General features: G+C 45.2%; 1 protein-coding gene across 3 annotated transcripts in view; it reads left to right on the top strand.

The window, feature by feature from the left end:
• Positions 1–582: 582 nt before the first annotated feature.
• Positions 583–21,930, top strand: part of TFG (trafficking from ER to golgi regulator) — a 169,305-nt gene continuing 147,957 nt past the window's right edge. Inside the window, exons 1-3 of one of the 3 annotated variants that reach the window (XM_069204830.1) lie at positions 608–698; positions 11,708–11,773; positions 16,023–16,232. In XM_069204830.1, coding sequence (XP_069060931.1) covers positions 16,049–16,232 — 184 coding nt within the window. In that variant the 5' untranslated portion in view covers positions 608–698; positions 11,708–11,773; positions 16,023–16,048. Of the gene's footprint in view, positions 807–11,707; positions 11,774–16,022; positions 16,233–21,930 lie in introns of all 3 variants that reach the window. The other 2 variants (XM_069204829.1, XM_069204831.1) reach the window with 2 other exon arrangements.

The raw sequence follows: 21,930 nt of genomic DNA on the forward strand, positions 1-21,930 counted from the left end.
TTTCTGACACGCCATGTGGATAGTCAATGTAGTAGCAGTGTAATGAATCGAACTGCAGTCATGTCACAAACCGAATATCCAGGGTCAGTAAATGAATACATATACACTAGGCAACTACCAAATAAACACCTGCCCGCCGCACACCATAGCAGTTTAAAGGCCCTCCCTGAGTATCACATGGAAAGTCCGACCAACCGGGGCTAGCAATCGTGAATATATTTTTTTCAGTAATCCGACCGGACCTCTGATTCCATTAATTGCAGATTTGACCCCCTCGGGGTCATCTCCCATGTGCGGACATCTCCACACGCCAACGTCCCCCTTCCAATCAATAAGCGCAGCCGATAACCGGTATCGAAGAAGTCAATCAACGGTCCATAACTGACTAGACGAAATAAACTTTCCCCAGCCCATCGCTGCCGCTGTGCCGGAGTGGCTTGCACGAAAGCGTTTACGAATTCTTCAACCACTCAGCACTTCCGAATTTTGTCTACTAGACTAGGATTGGCTGAGGTGCCGACAACAACCCAATCCCTAGTCACTTTACACATTCCCAGTTTCTCCCACCAGTATAAAGTGTTCAGTCTTGGGATTGGTTGAGGTGCGACCCGGAAGTGCTGAAATGACGGATAAATGACATCCGTGAAAAGATCTGCTACGGGCAACGGATCTTAGGCTGGCCTTACAGACGATTCCGTGTGAGTATCGAACAGACTCTTATCCTGCTCACACATTTTTCTGATCAAATGATCTCCATAACCAGTGGTCCTGAAACTTGGATGCTGTCTCTTCTCCGGCATTGAAGGGTATATGACCTGGCCAAGAAAGGCTCCTATCTCTGTATCTCTCTCTGGGGTAAAAACTGATATTGTTTAGTGAAAGCAATCCGAGTGGTCCGCTGCTGGACGTCTGTGAGTAGGACAAAAACTGATCGTCTGCAGTCACTGGTAGTAGACTACTAAATTAGAAATTTGGGTTAGGATGTTTAACTTTAAAGCATTGAGCTGCTCAGTGGAGGTTTCTGCAGCCGGTCTTTACCGGATTATACCCGCCTTGCTGGTGGAGTCTGTGTGCCCCAAACAGGATTAGGGTGACGAGTGGACTGATTGTGTTCGACTTGTGGCGGGTCAGGTTTCTAGTGACTGTTAGCGAAACTCTAGAGAACCCATCTCCCACCCCATTGCCACCGACGCATAACGTAAGAGGAAATCTTAACTTGTTACGTGGCGGGTACAGATTTCACTGATTTCTCGGTGGCCCCGCCCATTCCTTGGATCTGCTTCCTTCCGTGGTGATTGGTAGAGCCGGTCGCGGGCTGTCACCATTTAGACTTTAGTGTCTGTTGGTCTACTGGCAGTTCTGTCTCAGTTGAGTGTTTTGTGTAACAACTGCCCCGTAGGTGGCGAGATGAGTGACCTCGGTCCATTGCGTGTGGCGCTAGAAAACAATGCATGTTTCCTAACGTGACGATCTCGTGCCATACAGCCTTCCCGAGTCGTATGTCAGACAGTACCTGCAGTTTATCTGATTTATGTGCCCAGCAATCCGTGACCAGGCGGCCAGGTTGTCCTCGTAGCACTTGAGGAGACGCTTGGGAGCCACCCCCGCTCTGTTGTGACTGCGTGCCAAGCTCCGGTCCTTCTAGTGGTGCATGAAAAAGTCTACTTCCTAGTGTTTGGTATATGCGATTACAATAGATAAAATGCAACTAAGGCTTAATTTAGATAAATAAAGACAATCTCAGTCGCTAAAATGCGGAAATAGACGAGCATAGACCTGTAGATCTGATTTTAACATACTTAACTCTATTCCCACAGGCATCACCTTGCAATCTCAGACACGCATCTCCTTATCTACTCTCAAGCACCGTTCATTGTGCTCACAAATGTGCACTCCCCCCACCCTGTACACAAACTGTACATCACTCACCGTTCATTCAAACGGACACGCCACCGAATTTACATTAACATGGGCACACCCCTTACCCTACGTAATAATGCTGCTTCTCGTGCATTCACTAAACCACACATTGCTCCCTGCCCTTGTATTGTCACTCTCACCCTGCTACAAACAGCACACGCCCTGCTCTCCATGGACGCACCACTGGGCTGCGTGATTTTATCTTTCAGCACATAAGGATATAGTGAATCATTGCTGTAGAACAGTATTTCCCAAACTGTGGGTCGGGTTGCAAGCCGATTATCTCCCTCACTTGGAACACTCCAATCCCCTTAAATCGCATCAGTGCTATGTTAATATTAAAACTCATCTGCTTTTGTGCTGTACCATTTCTTTAGAAGTGGCCGCCGACGGCCGCCAGGCCGGTCAAACCGGTTCTTTCGGATCCCAGGCGTCCGTTAAGGCGCCGGCCCTCGATGTCCCCTTTGGGGGCCGCCTATGCCCTAACTCCCGCACTTGGAACACTCCAGTCTCCTCAAGTTGCATCAATGCTATCTTAATATTAAAACTCATACTTATGGACTGTACAAGGCTGCAGTTTTTTTTTAACCATGCACGATCACCACTGCAAACGTTAGTAATCAACTTTAGTGAATTTCCGAGTAAAATGAGTAACATTAAACACGCAAGTCATAAATCTTTGCCAACAAGGTCATAAATAAATCACAAGTGACAGGCCATCGACACTATTCATTTGCTGTTAGGTCATAACTCCAAAGATGACATCCCAGTCCAACCCTAACTTCTGCTTGGCCTGTTTTCTGTCTCTTTCCTTGTTAGACAATCATACATGATGCTTGACGGGATGTCCTGGTCATATTGTTGGTTTTGTCCTGGTTTGTGAGAGGGGGTAGCCTCGTGTTTTGTTTAGGCCCAACTCTCTACCATGTTTTGTGTCTGTGCCCTGCCGTCTATCTGGAGGATCTGGCATGCGAGTGCTGTGCACCACTTACTCCCCTGACTGGCCACGTTCACCCGGCTGTAAGGCATCTCCAGGTGAGTGACCCCTGTTTTGGCCCACTGCCTTACTAGGTGAGCCTTAATACCAACAATATTTTCCCTTTCTTTCCGCCATGCCGCCTGTGTGGCTCATGTCACCAGGCGGCTCCCCCAAGTATTACTTATGTCTCACTTTATTATTATTAGCAGCCAGCCTGGACCATGGCTGTCCATATTTTCTCACAGAAAATCTTAATACATTTCTTTGCTAGATGCACTCCATCTGAGGTGTATAGCCCTGGGTGCCTTGGGTGAATGAGGCGTGTCTGTTGCTCTCCAACCCATTGCTTAGCAGTATTTGCTGACTGCAATATTAAACTTCCGCCTGGAGTTATCCACTGCGCTGTTGGATTTGGCCCCTTGCCACCTGATCCTGGGTATGATCTCAGACCATATTATGGGGACCTGGCCAAATGCCCTTGCTGTCTGTTAGACCCAACTGTATGTCGTTGAGGTGTTTTCTGCCCAGTTGGGCCAGGTCGTTGCCCCCTAAGTGAATGATTAACCCTCTGGGTGTGCACTTGCTGCCGCCTATAGCAGTTTAAGTGTTGCCGACAGCTGGGCCCATTTTATGCCCAGGTACCCCCACCATTTGATGTCTGTTGCCTCCGGGCCCTTTGTTTGACCACCGCATTGATTCCACCACACCCTCATTTGTGGATGAATTAATGCCTGTCCCACCCACACTGTTCTGGTCCGGGTTCCTGTCAACAAAACAAAAATGCTGTCATTTGTCAAGGCAGGGCCCTGTGCTCTGTTTATAGCCATTGGGTGCATATGTATCTGCCCACTGCCATGACGTCGTCTTCTGGCAGCCCATGATGGACCGCTGTTGTGGCTGCCCCGATCCTGAACGAATGGGGCCCAAAATTAGTGGGGGCATAGCCTGCATGACTTGGAGCTTTGTGCATGACCGCTGTGAATTATTTGCTCATCAGTTCACCATTACTGTATATAAAGAGGCGGCCCTCCCTCTCCGGGCGAACTGCCAAGTAGTCCTGTAAGCAACAAACTGGGCAGTATTTTGTATTCTTCATGCAGTTGAGGTGCACCCACACTCCTTTGTCTGTCTTGGATCTCCTAAGTAGCAAATGGGCTTTTTCCTGGGGGAACTTCTCAACTATCACACATGCCATCACTCTAAATGCATCCAAACAGTTCTTAAAATTCCTCTCCATCCAGGCTTTCTTCCTTTCATGCCTGTCCCCCTCCTTTTTTTTTTTTTTTTTTTTTTTTTTTTTATTCTTTTTTTTTTTTCGCACTGCGTATGATCTAGAGCTTCCACCTGAATTTTTAATGAAGTGAATGTCAATGAATTACCTCCTCCATAATCCTCTCTTAGACTGCTAATGGGATTGCGCTTGCTAGCCCTGTGGCCTTTGATCATTGTTTGATGACCTAATGAGGGCCTGGCAGACGCCTAGGTGCCATGCAGGTTACCAGCAGGCTTTTAGTGGTGGGCCCCTTGCTTCCTCGTGCTGCGATCCATGTCAGTGTGTGTGACCCTGTTTGGACCTGGTTGACTTCACCTCCCTGCCCTTGTGTGTTTTGCACCTTGCTGGGGGTTGTACCACCTGCCACATTGCTCTTGGTAGCCTGACTTGGCGCTGCACCAGGGGCTTTAAATTTCAAAGGATTTAAAGCGATCCTTTATGATAGCGGTATAATGCTCACCCTTGGCCATCTTCTCCGTTCCCTTACTGTTGGGTCTGCGGCTGTTGAGACAATGACAATTTGTGGCTCCTCCTTTTGGTGATCTTCTTGGAAACTTTGATGTCGCTTCTGGCGTTTCTTAGGGTTTTGCAGGGGGGTTCCCTCCTTACTTGGTCCTCCTTTTGCGTCATCCCAATCTGCCATTTTGTTTGCAGCAGCCAGTCTTCACCCCTTGTTTCCACTTCTCTCCTTATTTGGCGATCATCTCCTCAGTGTTGCCTGTTAAACTTGGGCTTGTTTTTCCATGGGTGTTTTTTTTTTTTTTTTTTTTTACACTGTTCATTCTTGTGCTGCCCCTCCTTGATTTGCTTGCACTGATGTGGTGCCCAACTAAGTCCCTACAACGTGCAGTGTGGACTTGACCTGCTTCAGTGCACTTCAATTCGATGTTGCGGCTAGGCCCTGCCCCCTCGCTCTGTTATTATTGTGCTGGGATCAGTGTCTCATTGCTGCGCTGAAATAACAGCGGTCCACTGTGTTGCTGTCTCAGAATTAGAAATTATACAGTCTAATCCTGATTAGGATCGAACTCCTACCAGGTCAGTCTCAAACGTTGCCACACTGGTGTTAAACCAACACGGACCTACTTTGTGCTTTAATGCTCCATGTCTCTCCCTGATTGCCTGACTTCCTATCTTCAGATCTGTATCAGCGGGGTGCTTGCACAGGCCTGGAAGCGTCACCTGCTCAGTACGGCGGCCTCCCGTCTGACTCTCTGGTCTCCTGCTCTGGATTACGAGCTTTGGCACAGGGTCGCGTCATTGCAGCTGCAGTGGTCCCCAGCACCTCAGCGGTCTAACTGGCCCCACGAAATTCGCTGGCCGGCACTGCGTTGTCACTGCTGTTGCGGTGGTCCCCTGCACCTCGACAGGCACAGCAGTCCTAGTGTGAGTTGCGTTGCCTGTTTGTATGACGGTCCTTGTGCTCACTACCTCGGTGTTTCGCTCTGTCCTGCGTAAGTGACTGGCCAGCACCGTTGTAGTGGTCCACCTGGACCTAGCCTGAGTCCCGTCACCTGCTCCTACAGCAGTCTTCGCGCTCACTGCCCTGTTTCCTTGCTCTTGCTCAGTCACAACTGCTTCACCAACCGGCACAGGGTTGCGTCACTGCCACTGCAGTGATCGCTCACGGTGTCACAACCTTGCGGGGAAAAATCTCCAGGGGCGTGATTGTTTGAAGATGTGACAGCGCCCACCTCTGAGGTCTTCTCCTTCACCGTTAGCTACTCAGGTATTTCATTGTTGTGCTGTCCCCTGCTCTTCTCACATGTGGACAGCGCTCCTTACCTGTAACCCCATTGGCCCCTGCACCTTGGCGCAGCGTTCGGGGGCACTTTCAAAAATGAAATAAGGTGGGGTGTGGTTTTTTTTTTTTTTTTTTTTTTTTTGTAGTTCCTAAGGGTACTGGAAACCGAGGTTTTAATAGGATCAAAACAAACCCACTGTAAGTAGTGATGCACACATAATGAATATTCGCAGAAACCCAATTCCCACATATTATTGTTTGCCTGTCATATAGTTTTATCAGTAAAACTGTACATCTGTGCAAAGTTGGTGACCGTTTAAATGAAAATGTGCTATTTATAAATGAGTGTGCAACAACATGATTCTTCAGTTAAATGTCACTCCTCAGGTCAGATATTAACACCTCGCAGTTAATATTACAATTCGTTTTTTTCTTCCTCTGATACATACACGTACATGCACACACTTGCAGTAATGAAATATAGAGCTAGCATTGGCAAAGCCAGTCGACTTGCCTATGGAACTTTAATTGGCTTTGTACAGGTTTTGTTTTTAGTTTTTGCCATGTTGTACAACTTTTGTACAAAGGATTATAATATATTGTATCATAATACCTTTTAGACAGTGATGGTCACCACTGTGTAGTTAGTTAGGCTACACGTACCGTGTGGTGTGTGTTTTTTTTTTTTTTTTTTTTTTTTTTTTTTGCTAATAACGTGTGTCGGTGCCTTCCTGAAAGGTTTCAGGGTGCGCTGTAAAGCAGGGCTGAGAAAATTGGGAAGAGGATCTCAAAATGAGTTTCTAGATCGTTACCCTGAAAAGTGTGCTTTTTGTGATTGTGTGAGTCTGTTCAGTAGTTTTTTTGGAGAAATTAATGTAAAAAAATATAGATATGTTGACAGCTGGGCCTGAATTAAAATCAAGCATTTGGATTGGCCAGGGGCTGACCAAGCAAGATGCCCCACAGGAGGTGAATTGTCGGAGCTCAGTTTACCCCGCTGAAATCTGCTTAATCTTGGATGTTAAACACAAAACTCAACCCCAATGTATCTTGAAACCCCACCGCTCTCACTGCAGAAGGTTGCTAAGCAATGGGGCCAGTTGCTGAATTTCTCCCAAACGTGGTTTGGCCTACTGTAGGATGTGGAGGGATTCTGAGATGCCTGGGCTGGTTGGCAGAGCTTTGGAGAAGGTAATCCCACCATGCAGCGTACACTGTATACTGGACTGAGTTAAAATGGACAAAGATAAGGGTAAAAAACTGTAACAGAACAATTCATTCACTAGGTGTGCCACAGTCCCACTGCAGAGATCTGTCTGACAGACTGACTCCCAGTGAGTACAGGGAGGGAAGTGAATGCCCGAGGAACCTTCTAGAGCGGATCTTCTAGAGGCCATACGCAGGTCACATTGGACGTGAAAATAGAGACCGTCTTGGTTGATGTGAATTTCCACGGACTCCTGTATGTAAAGTTGTGGAAAGGGTGCACACTGTGGAAGTGTAGGAGGCTGGCTTGGCTTGTAGTGGGTACCAAAGGTACGTACACCTTGTGCCAGGTCCAGTTATCCCTTATTAGTAGAATGGAGGTGTTTAGCTTAGGCTGAACTAGGAGACATGCAAAGCTCCTACTATACCACTTATATCATATGCACAATATCATAAGAAAACACAATACACAGAGTTACTAAAAATAAAGGTACTTTATTTTTATGACAATATGCCACAAGTATCTCCGTGAGTACCCTCAGTAAGAAGGTAAGTAATATACACAAGTTATATGTACACAAACCAAAATCGGGTAAGAAAAGTAATGCAAACAGTGTAGAGTTACAATAGGTTGCAACATAGGTCTAGGGGCAACAAAAAACATATACTCCAAAAGTGGAATGCGAATCGGGAGCCCAGGAAACCCCGGATGAAGGTGCAAGGAAGCTGCCTCCTGATGGCAGAAGCTTGGGGTTCTGCAAGAACAAAGAGGACTAGGAACTTCTCCTTTGGAAGACAGATGTCGCGATGAAGGTTGCAGAAGTGTTTCCACGCAGAAATATCGCAAACAAACCTTCCTAGCTGTAAGGGTCGCGGTAGAGGTTTTTGGGTGCTGCTAAGGACCAGGATGTCGCCTTTTGGAGGAGGAGACAGAGGGGGCGCTCAGCAACTCAGAGAGCCCTCACAGAAGCAGGCAGCACCCGAGGAAGTACCCCAACAGGCACTTGGAAGATTAGTGAAACAGAGTCCATGCGAAGTTACAAAGGAGGGTCCCACGACATCGGAGACCAACTCAGCGGGTTGTGCACTGCAGGACGGAGTGCTGGGGGGCCATGCCAGGCAATGTTGCTGGTAGTCGTCTTGCTACTTTGTTACGGTTTTGCAGGCGTCCTGGAGCAGTCAGCGGTCGATCCTTGGTAGAAGTCGAAGAGGGAGATGCAGAGGAACTCTGGTGAGCTCTTTCATTTGTTATCTGAAGAATTACCCAAAGCAGAGACCCTAAATAGCCAGAAAAGGAGGTTTAGCTACCAAGAAAGGTAAGAGCCTATCAGAGGGGGGTCTCTGACATCACCTGCTGGCACTGGCCACTCAGAGCAGTCCAGTGTGCCCAAAACACCTCTGTTTGCAAGATGGCAGAGGTCTGGGACGCACTGGTCAGTGGAGTGGTCACTCCCCTTTCCTTGGTCCAGTTTTGCGCCAGAGCAGGGCTGGTGGGGATCCCTGAACCGGTGTAGACTGGCTTATGCAGAGATGGGCACCATCTGTGCCCATCAAAGCATTTCCAGAGGCTGGGGGAGGCTACCCCTCCCCAGCCCTTCACACCGATTTCCAAAGGTGTAACACCCTCTCTCAGAGGAAATCCTTTGTTCTGCCTTCCTGTGCCAGGGCTGCTTGGACCACCAGGAGGGCAGAATCCTGTCTGAGGGGTTGGCAGCAGCTGCAGTGGAGACCCCGGAAAGGCAGTTTGGCAATACCCGGGTTCTGTGCTAGAGATCCGGGGGATCATGGACTTGTCCGTGTCCCCCCCCCCCCCAGAATGGCATTGGGGTGACAATTCCATGATCTTAGACATGTTACATGGCCATGTTTGGAGTTACCTTTGTGACGCTATACATAGGTAGTGACCTATGTATAGTGCACGCGTGTAATGGTGTCCCCGCACTCACAAAGTCTGGGGAATTTGCCCTGAGCAATGTGGGGGCACCTTGGCTAGTGCCAGGGTGCTGGTGCCCACACACTAACTTGGCACCCAGCCATCACTAAGTGAAGGTTAGACATATAGGTGACTTATAAGTTAATTATGTGCAGTGGTTAATGGCTGTGAGATAACGGACGTTATTTCACTCAGGCTGCAGTGGCAGGCCTGTGTAAGAATTGTCAGAGCTCCCTATGGGTGGCAAAAGAAATGCTGCAGCCCATAGGGATCTCCTGGAACCCAAATACCCTGGGTACCTCAGTACCATATACAAGGGAATTATATGGGTGTACCATTGTGCCAATGAGAATTGGTCAATTTAGTCACTAGCCTGCAGTGACAATTGTAAAAGCAGAGAGAGCATAAACACTGAGGTTCTGGTTAGCAGAGCCTCAGTGATACAGTTGGGCACCACACAGGGAACACATACAGGGCACATACTATGAGCACTGGGGTCCCGCCTGGCAGGATCCCTGTGACACAAGGGCTAAAACAACATACAGTGAAATATGGGTGCAACATGCCAGGCAAGATGGTACTTTCCTACAGGAAGGCTCTGTCTCTCAACCTACAGAAGAGAGTTCAGACCTTGAGACACGAGATCACTTGTGGACATAGCTGGAGAGGTAGGATAAGGTCTGGCTTTGCAGCATAGGTGCAGCTGGCTCCCACATGCTAGAACTGGAGTGGCAGGAGGTACAACGGAGGAGCCAGCATGGGCCAGGTAGCTGGATGGCTGCCTTCCAGCAGATGGGCTGTATCGATCCAGGGAGGATAGCACAATGGGCAGGATGGTGTAATGTGGTTCCCATGTTGGTAATAGGAGTACATGTTTGGGACTGCTGGCCTAACTCCTGCCTAGCTCAGTGCCTCACCTTGATCACCAAGCCTGTCTCCGTAGGAGGTAATTACGGTAACCTCAGGAGGACACTAACTCCTCAGGGAAATCATGGATACAGATCATACCCCTTTTCGTTCAGTTACACTCACACCATAGTGAAAATCAAATGGATTTCAGTGCATTTTATTGAAGCAGTCTTGTTCTGGTATAAAAAAGCATGTGCTGCGATAATTAGGTAGATGAAACAGAGCATGGTAAAGCCAAAGTGAACAACCCCACCATTTTATGTGCTTCTAGAAAGTGTGGCAGTTCCTACCAACACCCTATGTCTAGATCTGAGAGCGTAGTGTTTGTAACCCTCTGCCTTGTCTGACCTAAGGGATGAGCCCCAGTCCCATACCTGAATCTAATAGCAGGGAAGTCCGCCTGCAAAGCTGTCCGTGGAGCGATGAGCGTCGCAGGATAGTCATGACTGGAATGATTTCTACCCTCTTTGGGCTTAAGTGTAGTTCATTTAATGACCCATACACTGTTCGGATAGCAGTTCTGATGTAATGCTGTGTCTCAGAGATAGAAGCTGGATCCTGGGCCGGCAACATGAGTTATTATACCATGTGCTGTGCGTACCAGCCTTGGACAAGGAGTACAGAGAACACGTGGTAGGAGGTAGTTTTAATATGCACTATGCACTATGAACTTTGTCTTTCTCAAAGAAGCAACCGATAAATATATAAACAATTGCTAAAGGGGCGCTTGCTAAAATATGCAAAAAATGTGTAATTGTAAAATAAGGCACAAACTTTAAAAATAAGCTAAGATGAGTGCCACATCCTGGTTCTAAAAGGGCCCTTATTGCAATGGGTAACTCTTTGGCGGGGAGCCCCGGTTCAACAGTGGTCTGCCAGGTCCCGGTGATGTGTGAGATTAGGACAGTCCAGGATGGATCTGCCCCACTGGGCTCACTTGATGAGTCCTACAGGGCAAACTGCTTCAACCGGGTCCTGGATTAACTGAGATCTTTGACTGTGTGTGGGGGGGGGGGGGGTCAAAGAACAGAAGAAACTACAGGGGCATAAAGCCTCCTGGGACAGGTTTATGTCCTACTGTCAGTTTGGGGAGGGGGTGGGCTTGGGTTTGGTCACCCTAGTGTTTTTGGTCTTACTTCATTAACTCAAATGGTATTTGTTAGGCCAAAAACTTAGTCACAAGTAGGCCTGAGTTCATAACCTAGTTAAGCAGAATTTTAATTAGTTTGTAACTCCGTATGTTTCTGTAATAGGTGACTTAAGGCTTCAAGATATTTTCAAATTCTTTCCATATTTTTATGGTTGTAAACTTGGTGGCCTATAAATAAAAAATAAATTGCTTTCCCCTGAATGAATGATCCTGGGACACAGTAATGTCTAGCTGGGGCTCTCTATATTGAGTGTCGCTAGTTGTCCGTGTCATTTATTGCCCCCTTCCAATATTTAGTTTAGGATTGTCCAAAAGAAGATGGATTTAAGTTCCAGGGCTTCTGCAGCTCCTCCAGCAATGTCGTACAGTGCTGCGTTCCAGGTATGCATTTTAGTACAGCTGAAATACTAGTAATGAGTGACTGTTAAATCGAAACCTACTAGGCAGTGCAGCGGTCTTGTTTGCTAAAGGCATGTTGGGGACATTTAGAAAGCTTCCCTGGGAAGGCGTTCCTCATGTTTCTTACCATTGGCTTTTGTAGTTCATATCTCTCATTTTCTGGGCTTTCTGTTTGCTGGCTTCATTTGTTTCAGCATGTCCAGAGTCAGTTCGGCCCTCCCAAAGATCAAAGCCTTTTCAGACAGTGGACAGTAGGAAAGGTGCGTGGTTTTTTTTTTTTTTTTTTTTTTTTTCTCTCCCTTCTTTCTAAAACACATTTACATTAACTGTTTAAGTATTTGTAAACTCTATAGTTTTATTGGTAAAACTGTATGTCTGTGCAAATGTAATGGCCATTTCAGTTGAAAATGTGTTGCCTGTAATAGTGTGCTACCACAACATGCATACTCGAGTACACCACTGCACCGTACTTTGCATCACTCCACTTAACACCACTTCATGCCACGGCACTACTCCACTCCTGACTATGCCACCCTACTACAGCACTGCACTCTATGCCACTGCACTCTATGCCACTGCAGTATACGCTCCTACATCTTCACCAATCCATTGTGATCCGCTTTACACTACACTGCTTTGCACTGAAACAGTGCGCTCTGTGCCGCTCTGCTAAATGACGCATTGTACACTGCTGAATTCTACGCTGCTGCGCTCTGCACCACTGTACTTTGCAAAACTCTTTACCAATGCACTCTACAGCAGTCCACTCTATTTTACACTGCTCCACAGTACTGCCACTCAATGTCTTTCCCCTCTACGCTACTATTAGCCATGCTGGACAGCAGCCACGCTAATGTACAACCTGGCTAAAACACGTTGGCAAAGCCAATAGCTCTCGCAAGCCAATAGCTCTCGCAGAGGTGAGACCTATTAACTTTGCCAGTGCATGTTATCGACTGGGCTGTCCACCTCCTCCTCTTGTAAATCCTAGACCACTTGTGTGAGATCAACCATCAAACCAGTTCGACTTCCTAGTGCTTTTGACTTGGGAATTTCTCAAGACTGGGGTGTGGCTAGACTTTTGTGAATTTCAGATAGCACGTGTCCCACACCCCTTTAAGAATGTTTATCAAATTGAGCCAGTGGTCTACGTACTAGGGGTTTGACAGACTAGTGAGCGTGCCAAAGCCTCACCGGAAGGTATTGCATCATCAGACTCTGGCCATAATCTTATTTTAATTGACTAAAGGGAGCCATCCTGTTCTTATTGTACAGATCTGCTCTTGCTGTTTTCTCATCGCCTTCCTGGCAAGAGTTTGAGTGAAGTCTTGATTGCCCTGTAGAGGTGAATGACGGAAGAAATGTTGTGGGTTGCAGTCTGCCACACTCGTGCATACTGCATCACTCTCTTCACTGGGGAAGAATATACGCCCATTGCCCTGTGTTTCTTGTGAAGCCAGGGCGCGTTCCTGATATATGCATTTAAATTGTCCAGGAAACACCTGTGCTTTTTGAACTTGATCCTGCTGCATTCACCTATGTACTAAAGTTACACAGCTCGATAATACTGGATTGTTTGGGATACCAAATCTGTTGCCTTCAGGGCGCCAGTAAGATAACAGTTGGCCAGCCGAGGCCTCTTGCCAGCCCAGACAAAGCCGTCTACCACAGATTGCAACTTTTTAAGCATATATGGTGGAGGATGTGCATGGCGTGTGTAGTTGGGTAAGACAACCATTTTAACCTCTGCCACCCAGCCCAACCAGGAGAGACCTTCAACTGCGAGGAATGCAATTGCTTGTATATCGCCTGCAGGTCATTAGTATAATTTATAATAGCTGTGGACTCCAAGGTGGACGCAACCTGGATCCACGGGTAGGACATGTGTTTTGCTAATTTAATAAGCAACAATTCCCTCCTCAAGTACTTATGATCATGTGGTAACTCTTATTTCTGCAAATTGAGGCCAAAGCCTGAGACCTCTCCAAATGTGGAAAGTTCTTTAAGGGTTCACGTTGCTGTGTTTCTCTCCTTATCCTCTCTGCTATTCTCTTCCTGTAGAGCGATGAGAGTGGGCAACCCTGGTAGATTTCCCCTACACATAGGGAAGGGATTGAAGTTTGTGCCATTAATTGTTAATCTGGCTCGCAGATGCTGCAGAACACCCTTCTATGAAACCTAAGTCCTAACCCAAAAGTCCTCAAGACACTTAAAGGGGGGTACCTGCAGTTAGTCCGTGTAATTGTCAAGCTATTTTGTTTGTGGTGGGGGGACGAATGTTGTTTAATTGGACAGGGGCAATGCTTCACAAAGCAGTGTGAAAGCTGTTAGTCTTAAATCTGCGTCAGGGCCTGTTATAGATGTCATAGAATTCCTCGTGTCACGTGCATCCCCTATAAAGCAGGGTTGTGTATTATCTAGGGGCCTTGACACTACCAGAGTTCCATTGCAGTAGTATTTTTGTTTGCACATATTTAACAATAGTAGTTAAAATCCTCATCTTTGAAGATTGGCTGAACATTCAGCTTTACTGTGCCTTGCTGTGTCTGAATTGTGCTCAACTTCAATACCCCCCTGGTGCCTAGAGAGTCCAAGTGGAGTGCATTAATGGTTCTGTAATGCTGTACGCTTTTCTAAAGTGAATACAGATGGAAATGGTCACTTTCAAGGTTGGAGTGATTAATCGCAATCACATTGAAAGTTAAGACCTTTTGTTGTAAATCAGAAAAAAATGCTTGCATCTGAAATCGTTGTCAGTCCATAGCATTCACGTTTATCCGGCTGGCTTTCTCTGAACGAACCTGCTTATTGTTACTTTATTTTTATGTGTCGCTTACAGGCTGCTTTAGGTGTCTATCGAATACCTATTTTGTACAATATAAATGCCTAAATTGAATTTTGGGTCAGTCAGTGCTCATCATTGCTTGAATTTCTTGATCGGATGTTCCTTCCACTGATTGCATTCATCAAACTACTTTTATAGGACTGGTATTCGCTTTGACTGTTTAATTTTACATTTACTATAAACTTAATACAGTTGCAAGTAGGAGCATTCAGCCAGCCCCTCTCTTCATACATTAGTCTAGTGTTATCATTCATATTTTCCTTTTGCTCTACAACATCCTGCACAAGGCAGCTGAGTTGCCAGTGACAGCATTCTGATTTTTTTTTTATTTATTTTTTTTATTTTTTTTTATAGTAGGAACACATATGCATAGAAAATAATATCCTTTAATGCCGTGGAGTTTGTATTTTTTTTTAATTAAAATCTTTTTTCTGTTTTTAGCCAATGTTCTTACTTTTATCAGCTAGGACCCAGCACCTCTACAAATACAATGTCAAAGGAAAACCAGCATGGACAAACTCAAAAGGCTTTGGGCCCCAAGACTTGATGGCTTGGCCAGCCTTTGTTTTCTTCTTCCAAAACTTCAAGAGCACAGATTTCTTTGCCCTCTGCATGCTTCAGTCTCCCATCCCCACCCTGTCTCACTGGTGTTCACCCAGAACATCAGTTACTCCCAATACCCTTCTGTTTTTCCCCTTCAACCCGCAGCTTCTCCATTGATCCCTTGCCATCTCTCCGCTCACTGTGTTGTGTTTATTACTCTATTTTTGTTACTTCACTCTTCTTGGTGATCAGTTGCGTCCTCTCACCCAGCACTCGCTGCTTCTTGGTTCCTCCCTTTCATGTGTTGTTAGATATGCTGCCCTTTTTTCCATAATTCACTTTTTAAATATTTAATTTACTGCCCTAAGATGAGTTTTCCATCACGAAATGTTAAATTGCACATGCGCCACTCAAGCATGCTTACGTGATGCATGTAGAGGTCATCACACTGGGTCCACCTCCACAACCTAATGCATAAGTGTGTATACATGCTAATGCCAAAGCATTGGCAAGGACAAAAGGCTGGCTAACACCTTTCAAAGCAAAGATTTACTTGCTTTGCCTGTGCTTGTTGAAAGAGGACTTAACATCACAGCTTCAGCCTGTGGACCACAAATCTTGGGTGTTCAGTTGGACCAGTGTGTTAAAACTTCATCTGCCCTCCTGGGAAAAAAAAATATCCTTTAGTTTGCATAAAAGTACTTCTTTGTATAAAACAAAATTTACTAAATGTGTATTCAACAGTGGTTGCACATTGTGCGGTAATGAAGCTTCTGCAAACTGTTAGATCCTTTGGGTTTATGATAATTATTTAAGAACTGAAATGATATTTGCCTACCTAACAATGACGAGCTCTAACAAGCATGTGGGTGACATTCAATTATTCATGGTCTAAATTTAATGTGAGTTGTGGATTTTTATTTTCATTTTCTTCCCTTGGACTTTGGTTAGGAAATTGTCGATGGACATTTTGATTATAAATAAAGCGCATGGGTTGTATATGTTCTGTGTTGATTTTACAGTATTTCTTGCTTATAATGTGCGTCACGGGTACTAATAAATACCAGCCTAATAGTTTATTATAAGTAAGTGTTTATATATTTTCATTTACTCTATTTCAGCTGGGTAAGACATCACGGAGTCCACCATGAACGGACAGCTGGACTTGAGCGGGAAACTCATTATTAAAGCCCAAATTGGAGAGGACATTCGACGAATTCCAATTCACAATGAAGACATAACCTATGACGAGCTGGTGCTAATGATGCAGAGAGTTTTCAGAGGGAAACTGTTAAGCAATGACGAAGTCACGATTAAATACAAAGATGAAGGTAAAAGTGTAAATTATTTGTCCAATACTTGAACTACAGTTAAAGCATTGAATTGAAATCGTGGTCAATTGAAATCCATGGTTTCTAGCCCAGTTATTTAACTGAACCTTTTTAATGACCAAGCCTCCACTGTAGTGAGCAGGCTCCTTTTCCAGGGTAATGTTTTACATGGGCACAACATTTCAAGAAGGACCCTGTGAATGCTGTTTTCTTGTTCTAGAATGACGAAGATGTGTTGCTATGAAACAGACCGTACTGGTTGCTCTGATTTGAAAGACTGCTGTGCTCTACTGAGAGATTTGGTTCTTGGCTGCAAAAAATGGCAGAGGTATTCACAATCCCCATTTCATTTTCATATGTATGAAAATACATAAGTATACAAACCGAATGCACATTTTTGTGTCTGTGCACATTCTTTTTAGTACAGCAGTGAGTGCTTTTTTTTTTTTTTTTCTTTCTTCCCCAAGTGGTCCTAAGCGTGGCAGAAATGAGTCACTTATAATTGATTAGATCAATAGCACACAATGATGTTCTACTAGGGATTAGTAAAACCAATCTTTTCTGTGGTGGGGTGTGTTTGTGTGGTTTTTGGTGGGGGGGGGTTTGGGGTGTGGGCGGGGGCTAATTTTGCTACTTTCCTCCCTCATTCACTTGCATCCCACTTTCTGGAATGTATTTCCCCTAACTTGTTCTCTCTTCCTCAGTCTTCCATTTGTTCTTCCTTCACTTATTCTTAATTTACTGATTTCTTTATTCCTTTTAAGGTTTTGCGTAACACAAAGCATGCGTTGTCTGTTGCGAGAGAGTTTGTACGCTTACAGCAGACTTAGGAACCCACCCTTGGCTTACAATTTAACTTCATTGATACTCATTTGCTTTTTTTTTTTTTTTTTTTTTTTCAGACTCCGTAGACTTTCCTTCCTCTTCTTTGTTTGTCCATCACCTGGAGTATGAACACATTACTTGTCCTTCCACTATCCCCTTTTTCAGGTGCAACTTTTTAGATGAAGCCTAATAGACGGTGCATGCATTGCCTGTGAGACATATTGTGGCTTACCAAGAACATAGAATTCCTTGGAGCTTGCTCGTTTCTGAACACTGGTTGGCTTTTCTTGTTGCTCATTTGCCTGCTTCTTATTTGTGCCACAGCTCGTCAATCTTGTCCTCCTCCCTCTCAGGGAACATTGCCTCTTTACCATCACTTTGATTGGCTGGCATCTCTGCTTCCATTGCTTGCTTTTCAACCGCTTTTTTTTTTTGTGTGTGTGAAACACTCCATGACGGTATGTTTTGAGCTGTATCCCTAATGTATATCTCTCCTGGTATTGCTCTGTCACTTGCCCCACTAAGCTACACTCCCCCATGAATCTTGCCCCCCCCCCCCCCCCCCTTCTTCCTTGCCCACCTTTCCTGGTTAGCTTGCTAGTACCAGCTCTCCACTGTATTTGTTTCCCATATCCATTGTCTAGTTCCCCATCCAGGCCTGAGCTCTGTCTGTCTTCTCTAGCCCTGACTACCTGCCCTTTGTCATCTGCACGCCCACCCTCTGCCCATATGCTTCTCCAGCCCATCCACCATTGTACATGAGCTTCTGTAACCTTATTCCTGCCCCCACCCCCTCCTTTGTCGGTCTGCTTCTCCAGCTCCAACCGCCCGCCCTCCGTTGTCCATATACTTCTTCAATATACTGAGGGTGATTCTCTAGTCAATACACCACCACTTGGCTGCCTGTGTTTCTCTAGCAACACCCAACCGTCCTCGTTGTCAGACGGCTTCTCCAACCCCTCCCACACATCCTCTCATCGCTGGGTTCTCCCAGCTCTTCCCACTCACCCTTTGTTGGCATGCTGCCCCGCTCCACCCTCCGTTCTACTTGTGCTTCCCCTCCCTCCATGTTGCCCTGTCCCAAACACTCTCCTGATTGCTTATTTAGCCTCGTCATTGTTGTTGCTTTCTGTTGTTAATTGTTATGTTATTTCTTTTTTGCGAGTGTTATGGTCCTACTTTTTCCCCTCCTGTTTTCATGCCTCTCCTTTAGACATTGACCCAGTCTTGTCTGCATTGATTTCTTCACTTCATTCTTTCTTTTCCTTACTGCCTTCTATCCTTTTTTCTTTTTTTGGTGGACCTTCCTTTCTTGATAGCCATGCTACCACAGCTTAACATGACGTAAACTGGTTGGTGTTTAGTAAAGGTTTGTGGGAATCTTGTGGGACTCCTCCAGTTGCTAGCACTGCCGTTTGAGCACCTTCATAACCATAAAATATGATTATACACATTTTTATTTATTTAAGTAGCCTGTATTAAGTGGCTGAAAACAATCCCCACAGTCTGGTTGCTACCACAGCCAAGTTGCTAGATCCCTTTGGAAAGCACTACAGATTTCTTGTTGTCCAAGACGTGGCTCATGTCAGCCTTGATCACATTAGAGATGTGTGTGTAATTCCAGCAGGGAGGTGCCAGTGGATCATATCGTGAATGCTTGCGAGCTTGGCAGCTGAGGTCTTTCCTAACTTTCTGTAACTCCTCGTGTTTATTAGGACCAAGGCAGCTTTCAAGAGCTAAATACTCATTCGGCTCATCAGCAAAGAGCCTACTCAATATATCTCAAAATCATGCATATTGAATGTTCGCTCCAGTACTGATGCCCATTTAAATGGGCATGGTGAAAATGTTTTTGGAATGAAAGTCATTGGCTGTGCTAACTATATTTATCATCCTCCAGAGAATACCCCCCCACCCCCCATCACTGCATGTTATGATTGAGTGTCTTCCTATGCTTTTGTTCTGCAACTTAGACAGAAGTCCAAGTGATGGTGGCACTCCAAAATGCTTCCGATCTTTCAGGAACTAGTGGGAAATTTATATGAAGGCAGCAATTTGTGTCGGATGCTCTTGACGTCACCCTTGTTACGAAATGGCCGAGACATATGAATGAAAGAGCTATTACATTTACGATTGTTGGTAAGGTGAATAAATTGCATTATGTATTGTGACTATCTGTAGAAGGCATGGTTCATGTATGATTAGCCTGAGATTCTCAAATGTTTGATACGTCTATGCCATTGAAGGGTAAATCCTAACCTTTTACATTTCGTTCCATCTTCTAGCAAATATTTTGTCATTTATAATCTTTCATTATAAAAAAAACGCTTCAGCTTGTTGCGGAGTGCTAAAATATCACTTCGGGGCACAGTGACATTTGTGCCATTCAGGTTACTTTGTAAGCAATGGAAATAACCTGCATTACCTTTTTGTTGAAATGGCTATTGCGGTTTACAGAAAGTCTCCCACTTGGGTATCTTTCTTTCAAATGCCTGAGGCAAAGGATTTTTAAAATTTTTATTTTAATTTTTTAAGTGTTGAAGGCTTCCCCACATGCACTTTCTCCTTCTCTCCTGTAGGGACTTAATGTGGTCTTCTAAACTCGTGGGCCCCCTTTTCGAACCTATACACAAAGCATCTTTGCAACACCTCACCTGGAAAACTGCTTTGCTAGTTGCTATTACATCAGTACGTAGAGTCGGTGAGATCAGTCTCTGTGCTAAAGAACCTTACACAGTGTCATGATAACAGGGTGGTCATGAGAACCCATCCGAATTTCCTTCCTAAGGTGATTTCTGATTTTTCACATTAACCAGACCTTTCCTTTCCAGTGGTCTTTCCTAACCCTTCCATGCCAGCAGTAAGAGCGTTTCGATAGCTCTAATCAGTCCTAACATTTTACTTAAATAAGATCAAAGAGCTCGGACAATCGGAGCATATGTTAGCTATGATCCATTGAATACAGGCATTGCAGCCTTCAAATAATCTCTGGATGGGTAGTTTCTTGTATACTATCTCCTACCAGTTCAACTCACACTTACCTCCCAGACCTAAAGAAGGGGGGTGGGGGAGGGGGGAGAAATTGTATGGGTGCTTCTGCAGTGTCTCTACTAAGAAATGTGCCCACTTCTGAAATATGCAAAGCTGCTACATGGAGAGCGGTACATACCTTCACCAGGCATTATTGTCTAGACTCGGACACTCGTAGGACAGGCCTGGTTAAGAAATCTGTTTCTATAATTGTAACAGCTGCTTTTGAATGTTTTGGATTCATCTGTATGTGTGGGATAGGCTTGCTATTCTGTTCAGTGCTTATGACTGTATGATCCCCTGGAAGAGAAGGTTAAACAGGGGAATCCTCATCAAAGTCGTGAGCAAGCCTCCTGCCCCCCTGTAAAACTTTCATCCATCAGCATATACATCCCTTTTGTTTGTTCATGTCGACGTAAAAAAGACCTGACCTAACGGTCATCTGTGGGGCATGATGGGATACAGAGGGTCCTCTGACGTCTTAAAGGCATACTGCCAGTTTTCAGTTTAGCTTTCAAATGCTAACTGTACTTTTTTTTTTTTTTTTTTCTTTTTTTTTTTTTGGCTGGATTTATATTGATAAAATCATTGACTATTCCTGCCCATGTGGGGAACCTGGACCACACAAATATGTAATGCATATTACCTTCTGGCAGTTACCAGTAGGTAGTTATAGTAGGACCTAGTTTTCATAGGAAAAGTCTTTTATTTTGCTAATAACTTTGAGGCCACTTGACGAATCTTTGACATTGTAAACGTATACTTTGCTCAGTTGCTTGTGCCCAAGGGTAACTAGAACTCGTGCCCTCGCCATGGACCTCCACATATTACATCATTGATGACACCTTCTTCTGTGGCATCTTGATATCACTGCAACATTTGCGAGAACTGCATGGCGAGCTGAGTTATAGTCACTTCGGGAACACGTTATAGTTACTTGAGTTAACCAGAACAGTAATTGCTGAATATCAGTGGTTTTGTGCGAGTAATTTCAGAACCTAACTAACCTTTTTGTTTTTTCCCTGTGTGTGTAAAATATATAGTGTGTTCTCTGGGGTCCCCACATGTGGGTGGGAATATTCAGTGCTTATGACTTTTATAAGGATTCCCCTGGAAGAAAATTATGATTAGAGGAAAGCAATTTATCCTTCCTAATTCAAGGAGTAAAAATGGCCTCCTGAATCGGCAGATTTGCATAGGCACCACTCCAGGAGACAGGCATGTCTCGGGGTCTCTGGACTTAATGCAGAAGTGCAGGCATCTGTCAGCATGCCTTTTGCAAACAAAGTCTTCAGGACTGCTGTAGACACTCCACCAAATAAAAATGGGTGGTGGGGTGTTCAGGTACCTTTTTAATAAGCAGGGCAGGGTTCTCAACAACACTTCCCACAGGCTTCAGCCAACAAGCCACATGCCTGGACAACACCTGGCAAGGCAGTCCTTTCACTGGAAACCCAGAGGGAGAGAGCAACCCACAAAAGGGGACGGAGCAAGTGACACTTCCGGCCCACAAGCCCACCACGTACGGCAAGGTTAGGGGGGGTGAATAGGGGTGGATGGGAGGATTTCTCCAGGAGTGGAGGTCCATCATCACTGACAATTGAATCTTAAACATGGCAAGAAACAGTTGCATTTTACAACTCACCAGACTACTGCCTCAGGTTCTTCCAATAAACAAGAAGCTTAAGGGAACAGGAACTCGCCAAATTTCATGAAGAGGTCAAGGAACTTAAAATACGAGCCACAGAGTTCTGCCAAGGGAAGCAGGCTGTGGCGTCTACACTGTGTACGTCATAATATCAAAACAAGACTTGACACTGAAACAAATCGTAGACCTCCTATA

Source organism: Pleurodeles waltl, chromosome 8, assembly GCF_031143425.1.
Source record: "Pleurodeles waltl isolate 20211129_DDA chromosome 8, aPleWal1.hap1.20221129, whole genome shotgun sequence".
Lineage (NCBI taxonomy): Eukaryota > Metazoa > Chordata > Amphibia > Caudata > Salamandridae > Pleurodeles > Pleurodeles waltl.